At 40.6% G+C, this 17,816-nt stretch overlaps 1 protein-coding gene across 9 annotated transcripts in view; it reads left to right on the top strand.

The window, feature by feature from the left end:
* The window catches only part of mprip (myosin phosphatase Rho interacting protein), a 57,162-nt gene that overhangs the window by 11,399 nt on the left and 27,947 nt on the right, over nucleotides 1–17,816 (top strand). For 8 of the 9 annotated variants that reach the window (XR_010328419.1, XM_064323018.1, XM_064323022.1 and 5 more), the window contains exons 2-8: nucleotides 187–264; nucleotides 1,107–1,172; nucleotides 11,111–11,262; nucleotides 11,882–11,966; nucleotides 12,152–12,326; nucleotides 13,580–14,045; nucleotides 15,497–15,626. Coding sequence is in view for 8 of the 9 variants with exons in the window: in XM_064323018.1 (XP_064179088.1) it covers nucleotides 187–264; nucleotides 1,107–1,172; nucleotides 11,111–11,262; nucleotides 11,882–11,966; nucleotides 12,152–12,326; nucleotides 13,580–14,045; nucleotides 15,497–15,626 (1,152 nt within the window). In the remaining variant the exon portion in view is untranslated. The remainder of the gene's footprint in view (nucleotides 1–186; nucleotides 265–1,106; nucleotides 1,173–11,110; nucleotides 11,263–11,881; nucleotides 11,967–12,151; nucleotides 12,327–13,579; nucleotides 14,046–15,496; nucleotides 15,627–17,816) is intronic. The other variant, XM_064323019.1, reaches the window with a different exon arrangement.

The raw sequence follows: 17,816 nt of genomic DNA, 5'->3' as shown, positions 1-17,816 counted from the left end.
TGTGTTTGGTTTTCTAGGGTTATTGCCGGGAAGGCTTGAATTAAGTTTTATTATTATTTTTTTTTACTTTGCTGAAAAGTGTAATTAAATGTGAACCTCAAAGGGTAACTGCACCCCCCACTCTTTCCCTATGCCTGTTTCCTTCTGATTTAACAAATGCCTAAATTACTGTGGTTTCTTTTGCAGGCCAAGCCCATTTATGGAGGCTGGCTGTGTTTGGCCCCGGAGGGAACGGATTTTGACAATCCAATGCAGCGATCCAGGGTAAGGCCGTCATCAGAGATGTGGGGGTCGGGGTGGGGGTGGCGGGGCTGGTACTGTAATGTCTAGTAGTCTGTTTTAGAGTCCAGTAAAGACAGAAATGACAACAATATGGTACAGTACAGATGGATGTTGTGATCTGCATGTAGTAACCCCTTGAGATCTGTGACTGTTAAACAAACTGAAGATTAAGAGCAGGAGGTGGAGCTGGGCAGTATTTTAACTTTCCGAGTGTTCATAATAGGATTTGGAAGGATCGTAATAAAGAACTGTGCCCCAGTGCTGAATGGGAAACGTCACAATGGAACATACATACATGGAAGGGACCTCCAATGCAAACACACAAGATGCCTAATGTTCTTAAATTTGTCCACAACATGGATGATCTATCACCAGTTGGATTACAGCCCTGAAACCATCACTAAATATATTAAGTTAAAAATCTTAAAAATATTCTTAAAATTCTTAAAATATCCATGCATAATGTTGTAGTAGAAGTTATATTCTTCATTGAAATCAAACAATCAAGTTGTGTTTTTATAATAATGTTTGCATTTTCATAACATCAATGAAAACAATTTAATATTTCCTCAGAATTTGTGTGTTTGCACCCTCTTTTGGTCACTGTGGCATCATTACTTAAAGGCATCATTTTTCATTTGTGTCAGATCTTCTGTCTGTCTGGTCATTTGTTGTGTTTGGTTAACTGATTTAGAAAACTACACATAGCAAGTTTGTGCCCAGGGTATAGGGTTACTAAGCAACAGCATATTGCCATGTTATGCTTGACATTCGTAATGTTTGTGTTAGTTTTCTTGATGAACTTTGTTTTACTTTGTCTGCAGAAATGGCAGCGCCGATTCTTCGTCCTGTATGAACATGGCTGCTTGCGCTTCGCTTTAGATGAATCGGTAAGCTGTTTTCCAGCGGTTGTTACTTTCATTTCTTTCAGCCATCTTTTCTGCTTTCCATTTGTTGTCTTATTATTCCCATTAACGACTTAGCGTCAACCAAATCAGGTTTACTTCTCTTGTGTTCTGTGACAGTTTTTTCTACAGAAACTGAAAGCACTCTTCTGAGTTTGTTCCAGTCAAGCCATAATTCAATAGAGGAAGCTAGGATGTCTAGGCACCTTTGTGATTTTTATATTTTTATTAGCCAGTGATTGCATTTTTATGTCAAACATGGAAGCTTTTTGGCTACATTTATACATTGATTCTAAGAGTATCCTCACTAAGAAATTCTGTAGCACATATTGTATGACTATGTGCATGTGTGTTACTGTCGAAACAGTTATGGTGGCATATGATTCAATGAATTTGAGGTTGAAGTGTAGATTGTCAGCCTTAATTTGAGGGTATTTACATCCGTACTGGGTGATCTGTGTAGCGATTACAGCCCCTTTTTTACATAACCCCTCTATTTTAGAGGTTGTGTAATTGGGCAAATTAACATAATCTTAAAAAATGTAGTCATATTTACTTCTTGGTTGCAAATGCTTTGTATTCGATGACTGCCTGAAGTCAGCGACCCATAGACATCACCAGACGCTGGGTATCTTCCTTGGTGATGTTTTTCCAGGTCTGTACTCCTGGTTCAGTTCTTGTTTGTTTCTGGGGTGTTTTCAGCAAGTGAAATGCCTGTTCAGTTGGATTCAGGATGGGTGATTGATCGGCCAATCAAGAACGTTCCACTTTTTGGCCCTGAAAAACTCCTTGGTTGCAGTGCATTTGAATTTGCTCAATTTCTACCATCAAAATTTCAATAAAACGTTGGCTCAATGTATTATTATTATATCCTCTTTTTAATTTCCTATTAAACCTGTAACTAAATACCTTAAACAGTATATTGAAGTTTTATTAAACAAAATGAAGCTATGAAAGATCACAATGCCAGTGATGCCATTCACAGTAATAAAATAATTACTGTTCCTCAAACAAGGTGCGGTGGAGTTACAGTTTTTCTTGGCTACTCCGTTTTGAATGCAGAACATACAGGCTATGCGCATAGCATGACCAACACATGAACTTTACTTAGGCTACCTTACAGTATACCGTCCTGACAAAACAGAAACATGGCTTGTTGTTTATCAGTCTCTTTGATATTGAGCATTATCATGCTCAATATCATCACTGCTTCCTATTTCACCTAGACAATGGGATTATACTTTTAAACCCTTTTACATATTTGAAATTTGCCTGAGATCTGAGCATTAAGCCATCCATGCCCAAGTCATAACACTACCTCCACCATGTTTCACAGATGAGGGGGGTGCCTTGAGCAGTTTCTTTCGTTCTCCACCATGTCCTCTTTCCATTACTTTGTTTGTGGTTAGTACTTGTCCCATCTGCCCATAAGAGTTTGTTACAAAACCCTTTTTTTCTAGCAATCTGTAACCTGGCCATTCTGGTCTTGAGGCTTACCAGTGACTTGCATTTTGCGGTGAATCCTCTGAGGTTATGCTGGTGTAGTCTTTTTATGGTAGTCTTTGACACATCTATGCCTGCATCCTAGAGAATGTCTTCTCATCTGAATTCTTCAGTCATCTACTACAGTGGTCTTCTGTGGTCTACCAGGTTGTTTGCTATTGCTGAGCTCACCAGTCCATTCTTGCTTCCGAAGAATTTATCAAATGGTTGATTTTGACACACCTAATGTTTGGCTATGTCTCTGATCGATTTATTCAGATTTTTCAGCCTCCTGGTAGCCTGCTTTACTGGCATAGACTCTTATTTGGTCCTCATGTTGAAAGACAACAGCATCAGAGTCCAAATGCAAATTCCACACCTATAATCAACGCTAGACCTTTTGTTTGCATTCTTGCGTATGAACGAATGATGCAAAGACACACAGCTGGCCACGAAACAGCTGAGCAGCCAACTGTATGATTACTTTTGCTTCCCTAAAACGGGGGGACTACACAGATCACCCAATATGGATGTAAATACCCAGAAATTAAAGCTGACTCTTTGCACGTTGACCCCATATGTATTGTATGATTTCAAATCCAAGGTGCTGAAGTCAAAACAACCAAAATTGTGCCCCTGTCCAAATGCCTATGCACTCAGCTGTGTGTGTGTGTGTGTATGCACACACGCATGTGTGCGCGTGTATATGTGTGTATACATGTATACATTCTGCAGTATTGAAGATTTGTTTTCTGCACATTCTCATATGCCGAGTGTGAACCATGATGATGTAGGGGCTGCCCCACCCTCATGTAGAAAGGTTCTTGTCACAGCGAGGCCGTAAACAAGCTGATGGGAAAGAGAAAGGAGCCATTGAGGTGGCGGGAGCAGCGTCACTGAGCCTGAAGCTTAAGAGGGCCCAGCCTGACCCGTTTGTTTCACAGGAATGCGAGCTGGGTGACCAAATTAGCTGGCTGATCTGCCCGAAGATTAGGCCATTTGTATGTAAACAGTGCGGCCCTTGCACCGGCTCCCCGTCATGGAGATTGAGAGGCTGGGGTCCTGACATTGTAGGCAGCGCTGTGCGTCTCCCGCCACAACCCCCACCCCACCCCACCCCACCCCCCCACCCTCCCATTTTCAGGCGTGAAAAAAAGTGTATGTAAGCCAGGCCTGTTCTCCTATAAGGAGTAATATTTAGCATGTACCTACGATATTTGCTCAATGTATAACAACTTTTCCTTCCATTGTAACGCCTTTTAAAATGCTGTCAGCTGCATTGTCTTTGCAGTCTTTTCATCTGCTCTGGGAACACTCAGAGGAAAGTGGGGAAATTAGGTCAGGGAAACTACCTCTTTGTGTACCCCAAAATAGGAACTCTTACACATTTGACTGATAAAACATGTTGGAGAGTTTAGCCCCTGAGACTTGCCTGTGATGTTTGGGCAATTAAACCCAAACAAACAAGTAAACAGAAATAGATATGGCCTATTTATTTGTTCTGTGATGTATAATTCCCTGTTTGACTTGTACACACTGGGCTTTTTCCATCCAGATGGTGTGTTTGACCAGAGAGATGGTTTTAATTTTTCATGTTCTCTTGTTATGTAATTGGCCAGTTTTTACAGACACTCATGGAATTTACCTCCAGAACTTTCCATAGTATGCTACATATTAGACAAATGTACTGTATCAACTGTAGTACAGTAGGGCGGGTAAATTTAACCAAGTCTATATTAGTATTAATTAAAGCCTGTGTTTATATTTAGGATTTTCTTTAAAATGAAGTGATGATGCTGAAAGATTAGCCAGCAAGATGCTAATTATGTTATATTATAGGCTATTATATTCCTGGATTATTGCATTGCACGGGATTAATATAATTGGTTTCCCAAACAGATGCAAAATATATCCTCAGTGTAATGTGTGAATGGAGTGGTAGCAGCTGTGGTTCTAATTAATTTGTCGATAAACAGAATGTAAAATGCATTAGTTTCAGTATGAGAGACAGTACGAACTTTGACCAACCTCTGTATCTTCTTAAATCGAGTTGTTAACTGCTGTAATGTTTTTGCTTGGTTCGTTTTGCTTCCTTTTATAGTTTTAATTGTTGCTACAGCCCTTTCTCCACCCAGTTGCACTGAAGAACCTAGTAGGCTCACATGTGATCCCCCTCGGGTATAATCAGGGAAGATGAAAACACTGGAAGTTAGATGTCTGAGGTGCAGCTGAAGCTGTGCTCACAGAATAGGGCTATTTTAGCCATTAGACAGAAATCTTCTGAATGCAGAGTCTGGGCTTCACTCAGCATTCCTCTAATATGCCCATATTTGGTGAACTACAGACGACTGCCGATGACTACGCTATACTCTGAGAACATTAGTCCTGAAAACCACATGGAAATCTAAAATATGCCCAAGATTTACATTCCACAGGCAGCCTGTCTTAGTATCTATTTCTGTAAACTGGAGAGGATTATATAAAACATAAAATAAAGGGGCAGAGGACCATCATTTGTGTTGTTAAAAGGATGGATTTGTCCAGTCCTCCTTCCTTCAGCAGACATGATGCAGACCCCTAAATGCAGGGAGATATATCTTAGCTTTTCTTTAGCCTGTAAGTCAGCCAGGTGTTGAGATAGACTACACTGCTTTATGGCCTTAAAAGATTTGTTGGAAATTTTGGTCTGAGGAGGAAGGTTGCTGGAGTCAAGGGGAAAAGAAAATGGCAATAGATTCTTTTTCTTTCTTTTTTCAATGTTGAGTAAGGGAAGTCACATAGACTATAAAATTTCGGCATCTTCCGTATGTTTTACTTTTTTTATGTTTTCTCTTAATTTACCCAAATTAATTTATTTGTCCAATATATACTAAAATTGTGGTGAATATGCAATAAATAGGAGTATTTGTCACGGATTGGATTGCTTTCACAAGTATGTATGCAAAACAAGTAGCCTAATTAGGCACAAAACTGGTAGATCAAACTTGACTAGCAAAAAGCTTGCCTTCAGGAATTAATAACATTCTTCTGAAGCCTTGGCTGTTAATTCTTTTGTTTTATATTTGTATGCATGTCGTGCTGTGTGGTGGTGAAAAGGTTTTGTTGTGCATATCAAGTGACCAAAAGGGCCAGGCACTGTACATTGGTACATCATTTCATTTCCTTTTTTTTTTTTTTTTTTGGAAAATGCGGTTTGCAAAATAAATAGCTGTCAATGTTGAAGTTTTTCCATTTAAAAAATGATTGCCCTGAATAAATGGCTAAGATAGCACCAGTAGGTAAACTTGAGCAAGAGTATTGGATTAAATGACTTTCTCTGTTACAGTTTACCATTTATTGTTACCATTTGTTACCAGTTTTTGTAAAATGATGCTGGTTTTGTCCATTTCGGTGTGCTCCCTTGGGTACAGGCTTAGTAACTGGCTTATTTTCAGTTCTTTCATCAGTCTCTATTCCTCCACGCACTGTCCAACATAATCGTTGTTGCGGCCCACACGTTCCTGCTGGTAGCTTAATTTGGTTATGATAGAACGGTGCTTTCAGCTTACCATATAGGCACATTTGCTTGATGACACTGCCACTATTGTTTGTGGAATTTATCGTATCACACAGTTATGTGATGATGGGTAAAAATACGTATTTTTATTCAAATATTGTAACCACTTTGGAACTGGACAAAACTTTAATATAATTTGGAAAAATGGTCTCTTTTCCACCCTAACCCTGTCTAGCGAGCAGTGCAGTTGGTGCATTGGCTTGCAGTTTTGAAATTCAGGGTATGTTCAGACTGAATGTGCATTACAAATGTAGATATTATTGCATGTAACACATCAGGTGCATGCTGGGAGTGAACCTATTGAGCACCTAGAACCCCTACAACCTAAAAGAAACATTCAGGTATCTTTGTCACTTCTGTAGGTGATTTAGTATGTCCCAATCCTGTGTTCTGTAAAACCTCTGAACAATTGAACAAGAAAATACCAATAATGCCCAAACTACTAATCATTAGTGCATTTTGAGGTGGTGAAACACACCCCTCCTGGATTACCAACGTTGTTTGTTTAAGTTCCAAGCATTCCTCTGTAGCTAGCTGTACAGCAGCTGTGGTGTGTCAAATGCAGTGGTGATATTTGTGGTGAATCTTTCAGATGCCCTCCACAATCCTGATTTCAAATTTCTATGTATGAGTAGAATGTTGTAAAAGTGAGTCCAGGTGAAACTGAGAAACGTAAAATTTATTTCGACAGTTTTTTATTTATTTATTAAATCATACATCATATCTGAAACTGTGGGTTTCAAGAAGGCTGGGTTTTCTGAACTAGCCTTTATTTTTTATCTTTCATTTAGAGGATCCCAATCAAGTGGGTATTATCCAGTTAAAATTCTCTCAGCTGTGTGCAGTAATTCAATTTCATCATTTAAATTAGATTTGCAGAAATTTTAAAATGATTAGAAGAGCTCACATTTCTATATAAAATTCAACTTTTATTTTAAGGAAGCAATGCATTTTTTCCCCCCAGAATGTTTTTTTTTTTTTACTATTTGGTATATCAATAACAGTGGGAATCATAAAACTGTACTTGTCTTATAAGGAAGGATTTTTTAGAACATTTTGGGATACATCCCAGAGGAACATTATCTAAAATGCTCTAATTCTCTTAAATGACAAGCACTCATGTACAGGTTGTTCAAATTATATGGAATGTTTTGTCAACATTCAACATAACAAATAAAAAGGCATGTAGCTAAACTTGAATTTGTTGGTTTTATGGACCGTTACATGGACATGTAGCCTAAACCGATATTAACTCCAATAACTACTCAACGAGTGGAAATTTACAGAGACATACTTTAGCTGGAGTGTAGGAAGGTGTTGTCATGCTATAGTTGCACCACATTTCTAAATAGCCTTTTAAAGTGTTCTGTCAGGCCAAGGAAGATGAGTGACTGTAACATAAGTGTTGACTGTCACCAAAACTTATGTTTTTTTCCCCCAAAAAATTAAATAAAACAATAAATCCCATGATATTTCCTCATTGATCTACTTGTAAAATCAGAGTTTTGGTGATAACTCATTGAACACGGTTTGCAGATGTCACCAATTGAAAATGGTGTTGAACCTGTCCTGCTTCCACCCAGAATACTACTGGAAACAGTGTGCCAATGCACTAAGCTTGTCTAACTGAAAGTTTCAAATTATTTCACCAGAAAAGCTGCATGTGTCGACTGAACAATGTTCACATTACATGTCATCAGTTACAAGCCTGTGTCAGAACTGTACTACATAATTGTGCTATTAAATTGTTTATATTCCATAGCATACAGGAGGGTTTTTGAATTTTATAATATTGAATTACATTTGATTTGTGTATATTTTTGACAAACTTAATAAAAAATGGGCAACCTGAATCTTTTGACACTGAACTTTGTGAGATTAATTTGGCAGGCTGGTAGGGGGATATGCCAAGTGATGATAATGAGTACAGCACTGGTTGGCTGTCTGGTGGATGTTGTACAGTGCAAATTGTAAATGTTTGAAATTCCATAACTCCTGCTCCATGTGTTTATTTAAGTTAGATGAACAGTTGACAGAACTGTAGAAGGATTTAAGTCAAATATCTGCTCAGCTTGTTTAATGTTGGTAGTCCACACCATACTACACCATTGAACTCTTGTTTGTTATGTGCATGAAAGAATAAACTGTAATTAAAATGACTTTGGTTTCTCAGTTGTTGCTACCTGGTTTCTCAGTTCTTACACACGTTTTACTCTCAGGAATACTGCTTTTGTGTCTGTGAGAAAAACACTAGGCTATTTCTCTTGTAACTGCTGTTTGACCTATAAATAGAAAACCTTCTAAGGTCTCAAACAATTGAAGGATATGGAATTTGATTTTGTTTTTGGAATCAATTCCACAATAATATTAAACGTATGAATGGCAAAAACTTGGCAGTCCAAGAGCCTTTATGCTTTTGCCAGTTTCAGTGTCTGCTAGTGCATGCTACCTGAACAAACCACACAAGGGTACATTGAGAACCTTAATATAATGGGTTGGTAAATAATCTCAAAAGAACTGTTTTTGTTTTTCAGTTCAGTTTAACTTCTGAACTTAACTTCAAATTTAGCAATAAATGTTTTGTAATGTTTTGTGTTCAAGTGTTCATGCTTGTGTTTGAGAAGACTTCCACATTGTTTGTTGTGCTCCTGCAGACTGGCTGTGTAAATGTACGTTAAGTAGGCACTGGCTTTAAATTCATTAGGTTACATTCCCTTGAAATTACAGGGCTGAGACCAGACAGCAACAGTGAAGAAAATAACATTGCCTTCTGTGTCTAACAGAAGTCGGCAAATAGAAGTAGTGGGCTGGACTATTAAAAGAGGCATAATCAAGGAAAGATACATTTTTAGATTGTCCTTTCAGGTTACACCTTTTTGAAATAACGTCATGGAAAAAAGACGGATATAAATTTTAGTAACAGCTGTATTTCTTTGATAGTACAATATCCGCTGTAAATATCTGTAAAACTATCTGTAAAACTACAGACTTATGTTAATGTGCTCTGACCAAAGGGTGTTCTTTTTTCTTTTTAAACAAAACCAGTATCTTAACTAAATACATAATTTCATGACACTCCTAGTTAAGGTTCTGAGGAAATTATGTCCATGCATCTCCATTTTACGAGCTTTTAAAGCTGCTGCAGTTTATTACCATGACACACTGTAATTGCCATATTTGGCGGCCCCTCGGGTGTACTGGCAGCTTTTAATAAAGCGGGACCACTGAAATGGCCATAAAAGGCATCAGGAAAAAGGGAGCACCTGTTTTACATCGAGGGGCAGCAGAATGCCTGATAACAGCCAAGGCAGAAAGCACTAATACACCGTAGGGCCTCCTACCATTCTGTGGGAGATTCTCCAACAGTAAAAATGAAGACAAAAATATTGTGGTCACTAACAGAAGTTTGTGTCTGCTTAAGAAAAACTGAATATTGTGACTAGCAGCAAGGTTTATGTCTCTCTAGATTTATGTGACCTCTGAGCAATCCTGCATATTATACAGTTTTCTTGGGACTGGAAATGTGATGGCTCCAGAAGATACTTGTCATTTTTCATAATTCAAGTTATGACCTGGCAAAGGCTTCTTAGTAAAGGGGTTCTTAGATTCTGAGTTCTGGTGTGCAAAGAACTGACGTACCTACCCACTCTTACTTATCTGCTGTCAAACCGCTTGCGTATGCTTACAAAAGAGGCTTAGTCCTGGCTTTCTAGGCTGTCGCCTCCCCTATTCAATCCCCAAACACTGGAACCAAAAGGATTTTCCCTGTTGCCATGGCAATTTTTTGATAACCATGCATTGTCCTTACTGTAGAGGCAGAGAGATGAAGAAGCTGGGAAGCAGATGCTTTTCTCCCTTTGTGAAAGGGCTCAGGGAAAAAAAAGTCCTGCAGTTTTATTCTTCATTATTGCTTTCCTTGAATTGAGAAAGATTTAGACTAAAATCAAAACTGCAAAATATGAGTTAAGGTTTTACTTGCAATACATTACAGTTTCATGCAAATGTTCTTTCTTTCTAACCTTGTGCATTTCCTTCCTAAAGTATTAAATATGGCTTGTATAGAATGAAGAGGTCATTTATAGTCATCATTGTGAGTTTGGCCTAAGATGACATCCCAAATTTTCAGTGTTTAAAAACCTCATTGGGCGAAAAACAATAATTTCTCAGCCCACCCAATGCACAATTAATTGGCAGCATTTTATTTTGGATATTCAAATAATAGAAAAAAACAACCCTAAATTTTTTGTCACTGTGTATTGTCATTGTTAGAAAACCAAATTTGTTTTGAAATTGATTTTACAATTTTATTTGAATCCATTCCTTTAAAAAAATGAAAAAATAAAAATGAATAAACTTTAACCATTTTAAAACAACCTCAGATCTGTGGAGCTTGGAAGAAAATCCAATTTGATGTCAAGAATGTGCTCCCACTCTCCAAAAATGATATTGCCTGGAGGATCCTGAAAAATAACCTTGGTTTTCCATTTCATACCCATCAGCCAGTTCTGCAAATTAAATGCAGGGAAGAGCTCTCATGTTCCATTGGTTCTCACCTTTTCCACAATGGGCCACAGCATGTAAAATACATATAAACTAATATGATCAACTTAATCATGATCTGTGATGATGATGTGTTTGTCTTTGTGTTTGTGTCTGTCTGTGTGAATGGCTTCACGTGTAGATGCGTGAAATGTGATTGAGGCGTTCGGTAGTCCTTATATACCTTATATGGTTATTTTCCATTGCAGAGATATTAGTTTGTATTATATTTTTTTTATTTTGTTTAGTTTTTCTTTTCTTTTCTTTTCTTTTCTTTTCTGGAGCATATGGCATGTATCAGACACTAGCCTTTCCACTCTGATATTTTTTTCAATTGTTCCTTTAGCCAAGTACTTTGCCGCAAGGAACTGTAAACATGAACCAGTGCATAGACGTCATCGACGCGGAACCCAGGACTGGGCAAAAGAACGCGCTGTGCATCATCACGCCTGAGCAGGAATACTTCATCCGTGGTGAAAACAAAGAGATCATCAACGGGTACGTTCCAAACGAAACCCGGGCTGGGCGACCCAGCCCTTGGGGAGGGGGGGGGGGGTGGGGGGTACATATACATTCTGTATATTCTGCTGTGCAGTTGAAAAACGGATAATTTTCCCTCCCTTTATTTAAAGTTCTCATCTGATTTCAGAATTCCACTTATGGTAGTAGGGTTTACACACCTGAAAGGTTTTTGCAAGCATGTAAGAAGGCATGTAAGAAAATGCTTTCAGAGAAAATAAATATACTGCTCAAAAGTCTTTGACAAAAGTTAACCAGATTATATCAGTTAAATAATAGGGAGTCATTCAAGAAGCGACAAACGGACGAAATACATCTTTCTAAGGTATTGAAATTATAACATAGGGTTTACATTTCAGTAATTGTTTTAGTTCTAATTTTGTAAACCAACATTTATCTCTCTCGCTTTACTATTCATAATTAATGTTTAAATGATTTCCAGTGTATGCAGAAACAAGTGAGTTTTTTTTTCTGAAGTTGCCTTATGTAATAAATTTGCTTAAATTTGTTGTTGGTAATTCCCCCTGCAGATAGGGTTTTAAAGCTGTGATGCACTCTGCCTGGCAGAATCTAATGTGTAATGTTTTCTTACCTCCAGATGGAGTGAGCAGCTAGTGGTGTACCCACGGACCAACAAGCAGAACCAGAAGAAGAAGCGCAAGGTTGAACCCACTACTTCCCAGGTGAGCTCCTTGGATGATGGCTGGAAGTGTATTCTGTTATGTGAATTTTTTTTCCTTCCCTCCCCTTGATTACATTTTTTTTTTGCAAGAAGCTGCAGATGAGTTTTGAAATTGAGTTGTTTATGTAGTATTTAAATTGGTGGACTGAAGCTTGTTCTTTCCTCCAATATGTAACTGAATTTCAGGAGCCGGGCCCAGCAAAGGTGGCTGTGACCGGCTCTGGTATCCCTGAAGCGGAGAAGGTCCCAGATTCTCGGTCAATCATATGGCAGGAAGAGCTTCACAGCAGGGAGGCAGATGTGCCACAGGTGTGGCCTTCAGCTGACATCCCTCCCCTCGGCTCACCGCTGCCTCCTACAGGTATGGAGGAATTGGCACTATTTCTGGACTTATTTTCAAGTTCAACTTCAGGCAGGTGTCTTAGTAATACTACAAGCAAACAACTTTGAATGATAATATGCGATGCATGGTTCATTCAGTAATTGTCATTTATTTCATTACTCTACTATGTTATGATGAGCATACTCACGTATTAATTATAAAATCATATTAAAAAATCTGCCAACACACCCAGAATAGGTTAGCATGTCAGAAATATGAATGATGTGCGAAAAGAAAGTGTTTCATAAGCCTTAAGGTTTTTTAAGCTGTGCAGGTAAACAGTTGAACATAACACACACTCTGTAGAGATTTACAGATTGCAGATTTACTTTCAATTAGTGAAAAAGCTTCATTGGGCAAATAGGATCAGTGTGGGAGGAAGAACAATATCAGATAAGTACAGTATGTTTGAGCCATGTGCGTTTGTCTGAATTTCTCAGTGTGCTGACATCCTTGATAGTTTCTTTTTTTTTAAAGTGACGTAACAGATATTCAGACATTCTTTCACAGTGCAGTCTGTTGCTGTGGGTGGAACATTCAGATGATCTCAAAGAACTGAAGTCTTTGCATAATCTTCAAAATGTTTTTTCATGATTTGAGCCCCTGAGGTTGATTACACCTGGCATCTCTGTTTAAAAGTCTGGCCAGACTAATGCGATGAAAATAGCACAAAAACCAGAATTTTGTCTGCGGCGTCCTGTATAAACAGTGTTGGAGATATAGTGGGACCTCTGGAAATATCAAGTACATTCTCAGACATGATGAATGGCTACAACTTATGCCAAGAAGTTACGGTTTCAGTTCAGAGAAACACGTGTAAGTGGCAGAACAATATGGTATGGTTTGTTCTGGACGTAGAGTTATTTATAAGTCACAGATTTTTAGGAGTATGTTTAGCAGAATTGTTATACTGTAGATACTGGAATAGATACTAGATACTGGGATTTTAACCCATATTTTGCCATACTGCCCTTAAAGTGTTTTTGAGATTGAGGTGCTTATTATTTCAGAAATACTTGGCACCTTGTAGATTTAATTGAAACCAGGGGCAGTGGCTACTTCAGTGTAGAGAGCACATACATGCTAGTGTTCATGCTGCCTACAGCAGTGATTGATAGATGGTTGATGTATCCAAAAGGGCACTACTTGCATAATTCAGTCAGGTTTGAGTGTTTAGGGACCCTAAAGGCCGTTGATGTGCCAGTGACCTTTCGGAAATTTCTCCCCCCCAGGGGAAGCAGCGTCTGCAGACCTGAACTCTGACCAGGGCTCAGTGAACGGGGACGAGGTCGACCGAGGCGGGCTCCCTTTCCATGGCACCGCCCCGCAGCCTCCCCTCGACATCCTGTCCCCGACGGGCAGCACGTCGAGCCGGCACAGCGGGGAGCTGGGCGGCATCCCCCGCTGCCACTCCCCTGCCCCCAGCGACCCCTTCCCCTCCGGCAGCAGCCTGCTCTCCAACGGCTCCCACATCAGCGGCTCCATGAGCTCCCTGGACTCGGACGCCAGCGGCAGCACCGTCACCAGCACCGACAGCCACCCCGCCGAGCCCCTGCAGCGCCCCCACCGGGCGGCCGGCCTCCACGACGCCACGCGCTCGCGCCGGCACGAGGCCGAGGCCCGCAAGGCGGAGAAGCGCAGCCGCGTGCGCAGCCCCGAGAGGCAGGAGGCGGAGCCACTCTTCAGCCCGGAGAGGAGGTGAGGGCTGCTGTGGGGCCCGAGTGGGAGATTTCCACAGGCCTGTGAGCCACAGTTTAGGGCTGCTGTTGGACCAGAGTGGGAGATTTCCACAGACCTGCGAGCCGCAGTTTAGGTCTGCTGTTGGGCCAGAGTGGGAGATTTCCGCAGACCTGGAAGCCACAGTTTAACACATGGAAACTGAAAACAAAATTAGGCCTGCTATCTCCAAGAAGAGTTGGTAATTCTTTCCTGAATTCTCTGGTACAAGCTGTGAGTCAGAATGGAGAAGAATTCTGATGTGCAAATGGGAAAATAATATGTTTCACTCCGTTTACCAGAAACAATCCATTTGGTTTTGTTAACCTTTTCGGCAAACAACTTTACACAAGGTGTTTGCTTCCAAACTTGAAACTGAGGAGGAATCAATTGACTTGTCGACAGTTTTTAGGATTTGTTTGCCTGCGGGGTTTACGAGGCTCAGCATATTTCTGTGGATGTGTATGTAGTATTTTCTCTGCGCTGCCTGTCGGGCTGCCTGTGTTGTGCTCACCCTTTTTGCAAAGGTCAGGAGTCACAGCTCTCTGAATCCGGCACTTCAAACAGACCCTCCCAGAGAGCGGGGTGTATTTCATCCCTTTTTTCCCCTTGGCTGACAGTCTTTAGCCCCCTTTTTCCCCACTCAGTTCAGCATTAAACATGTGAACAGCAGACCAGTTTAAGAACAAGTAAAACCTGTCCGCGGGAAAGATAAAGGGGTACATTTGTTTTAATTTTAGTTTATGGGAGCAGTGCCATTTTATGCCCAGCAGCCAATAAAGTGGCTAGCAGTCATGTGACGCAAATATTTTACTGTCTGTCTCACTTATTGCCTTTTAAGGAGCACTGACACTGCAGTGGATTCCCCATATACGGTCACAATTCACAGAGTCATTTAATATTTCCAACTGGCCTGCGGTAAACAAAATTCTTCTGTTTAGCAAAGACGAAAAGAAGAGAAGTGAACATCAAAGAAAGACAGCTCGGCTGACAGTATAGAGTTTCACGTGCAAAACTTTATCAACTAATAAAGTTTTGGTGCAGGCGAGGTAGAGGGTAATAAATATACATGGATATGTATGTGGCATTATCTACATAATTTTATATATAGTGCTTTTCATATAAATTGTCATGTTTTAATGCATGCTCAAAAGATGTCTCTTAAGAGGAAGTTGAAAAGATACATTCCCTCCCAGTGGTTTTAATGAGCTTTTTTGCAATGAACAAAGTGATGGTATTGTCCGGTGTACCTGTAGGCATGGTACAGGGGCCCTCACAAAGGGGGGGCAGCATGAAAGATCACAATTCTGAAGCGAGTGGGAAAGCAGGTTTCGGCTCTTTGTCGTCCCTGATATCGCTGTCAGTGCCCTGGGAGCCTGTGCTGGCTCTCGCCGAGTCTCAGTTTGCGGCGTCATGTCCCCCCTTTACCCCAGCAGCCGCTCCAATGTGATCGAGAAGCTGGAGGCGCTGGAGCTGGAGAACGCGGAGAGGATGGAGGTGGAGGAGGCGGGCCGGAGCGGGGCGCGGCAGGGCCGCAGCGAGACCAGGCGATTCCAGAGAGAGGTACTAACAAGCTCTCCCCTCTCAAGGTTCTCCATTACACTGCCACAGGGAGCAACGGCGGTGCATTTTACACTCAGCTTGGCTCACTGCTGTGGAGTGCAGATGAACAAGTTTTGAGCTGGTAGCATGTGTCCCTGACGGAACAATGGGGAAAGCCATTTTCACATGCTTTTTTTTTTATTCAAAATGTTTCCTGGCCTGTACTTCCTTCATCACACCATTTGATCATATTGGTAATATGGTGCACACGTGAATGTGGTCAATGCTAGACTGTTCTGATTTGTGCTCCTGCTGTGTTGCTGCTGTTATGGTGTGGTTATCTAAGCAGTAGTTGCGTATAGCCTCGTTCCTCATTCATGTATGCATAAAATTGAATGAATGAAGTGGAAAGTGTTGTAGTGTTCACAGATGCATTTTTATTTAGAACATTGTTAGCTTCTTTTAAAACTCAATACCTGTATTGTATATCACAACTTTTCACATGACAGTATTGCAATATTATTTTCATTGACATCGCCCAAGCCTAATAGATAAATACATACATGTGCAGTACCCTCCATAATGTTTGGGACAAAGACATATTTTGTTTTGATTTGGCTCTGTATTCCATAATTTAATAATTTGTAATCAGTCAATTCACGTGTGTTCAAAGTGCAGATTCTCAGCTTTCATTAAAGGTTCATTTTTATACATTTTGGTTTCACTATGTGGAAACTACAGCACTTTTTATACATAGCCCCCGCACCCCATGTGTGCCTGTAAGTGGGTGAGTACACTCACACTTGAACAGATGTTCAAGTATAACAATGCGAACCTGCTGTGAAAACTGAACCATGACCCAGAGTGATGTGAGTGGAACCGTGGACTTCTGATACGCCCCTGTTATGCCCCGACCAGACACTCCTCTCTTCCCTCTGTTTTTGTTTTGGTTGTGAGTGGAGGTCAAAGGTGTGTGCTGAATTAATTTCCATTTTCCATTCTGCGGTTGGATTCCCCAGATAACTGCACTTCCTTTTCCCACCCTATCCTGGGGAAAACGCTTCTTCAGAAAGGGGGAAAAAACTCAGATTTAAAATTAAAAAAAGGAGGAGAAACTATTTTAAAATTGCCTGTTGACCCAGTTGCCAGAATGTTCTTTTCTGGCTCTTCAGGCTCTGAGCAGTGAAGGGTGACATCAGATTCCAGGGAGTGTCTTTATGACATCATCACCCATTACGTGCACATGCAGTCTAAATGTGGGCACATTTTTACTTTCACATCAGTTTAAATGTCCCCTATCCTTACTAGTGTTCAGCTTTGGTTCAGCGCGAGGCCAGTAGTCATTCAGCACGGCCCAATAGATCTAGATTAAGATACATGCGTTTGTGCTCTTGACAGGCTAAGAATGATTTTATCTGTGGTTTTGTACTACATGCTTACATGCACACAAGACTTTGTTCAGGTTTTGTTCACTGTGGTTGCGCACGGGCTCAGAGTGCTAAAACGAATGCTTGTTTTGTTTTCTTTTGTAAGAAATTGTAAGAACAGAGAGAATCAGTCTGGTGATGGTTATGGTTTGATCAGAGTACTAATCTGGTAATGGTGTAGTTTGATCCAGCTGCTGGCAGCTGCGGGCTTGTGGATCTGGCCCAGCGGGGTTACGACGTTTGACAGTTTTTGCATTCGATGCTCTCTTTTGTCCCGAGGCCCTTTGTTCTGCTGTTGGTCTGGCAGCTTGGGCCCTCAAGGTCTCTGTCATGCTTTCAAGAGCCCTGGCACTGTCCCAGGGCTCCGGGGGATAAAACCCAGCGGAGTACAGTCTACTGGAGAGGGACGTCGGAAAGAGCCTGCTGCTGTTCACAGTCTCTTTAGTAGCCTACTGAAAGAAAGCCCCACTCTCCTCTAGAGTGAGAGGTGCTGGAGGTGCAACAGTGCCTTAGACCCAGAACTGTTCCTCACACTACGAAAGCATGTGACCTTTTCAGCACACCCTAAATAATTCTTTTAAAGTAATCCCCCATTGTGCCCGTGCCAAAACCTCTGCCAAGCTCCGCAGCCTTTTTCCAATTTGTTTCATTTGACTGAGACACCCTTCAATGGTGCCCTGCGATTTTACTGTGCACTGGCATAAAACCTTTAAAACAAAAAAGTAGCATAAGACACCCATTTAACCTGGATTCTTGTCAGCCACATGTTGCAGAGGTGCAAATT

Source organism: Anguilla rostrata, chromosome 2 (assembly GCF_018555375.3).
Source record: "Anguilla rostrata isolate EN2019 chromosome 2, ASM1855537v3, whole genome shotgun sequence".
Lineage (NCBI taxonomy): Eukaryota > Metazoa > Chordata > Actinopteri > Anguilliformes > Anguillidae > Anguilla > Anguilla rostrata.
The sequence above is the reverse complement of the archived record's forward strand: the minus strand, read 5'-3'. Positions and strand labels throughout refer to the sequence as shown.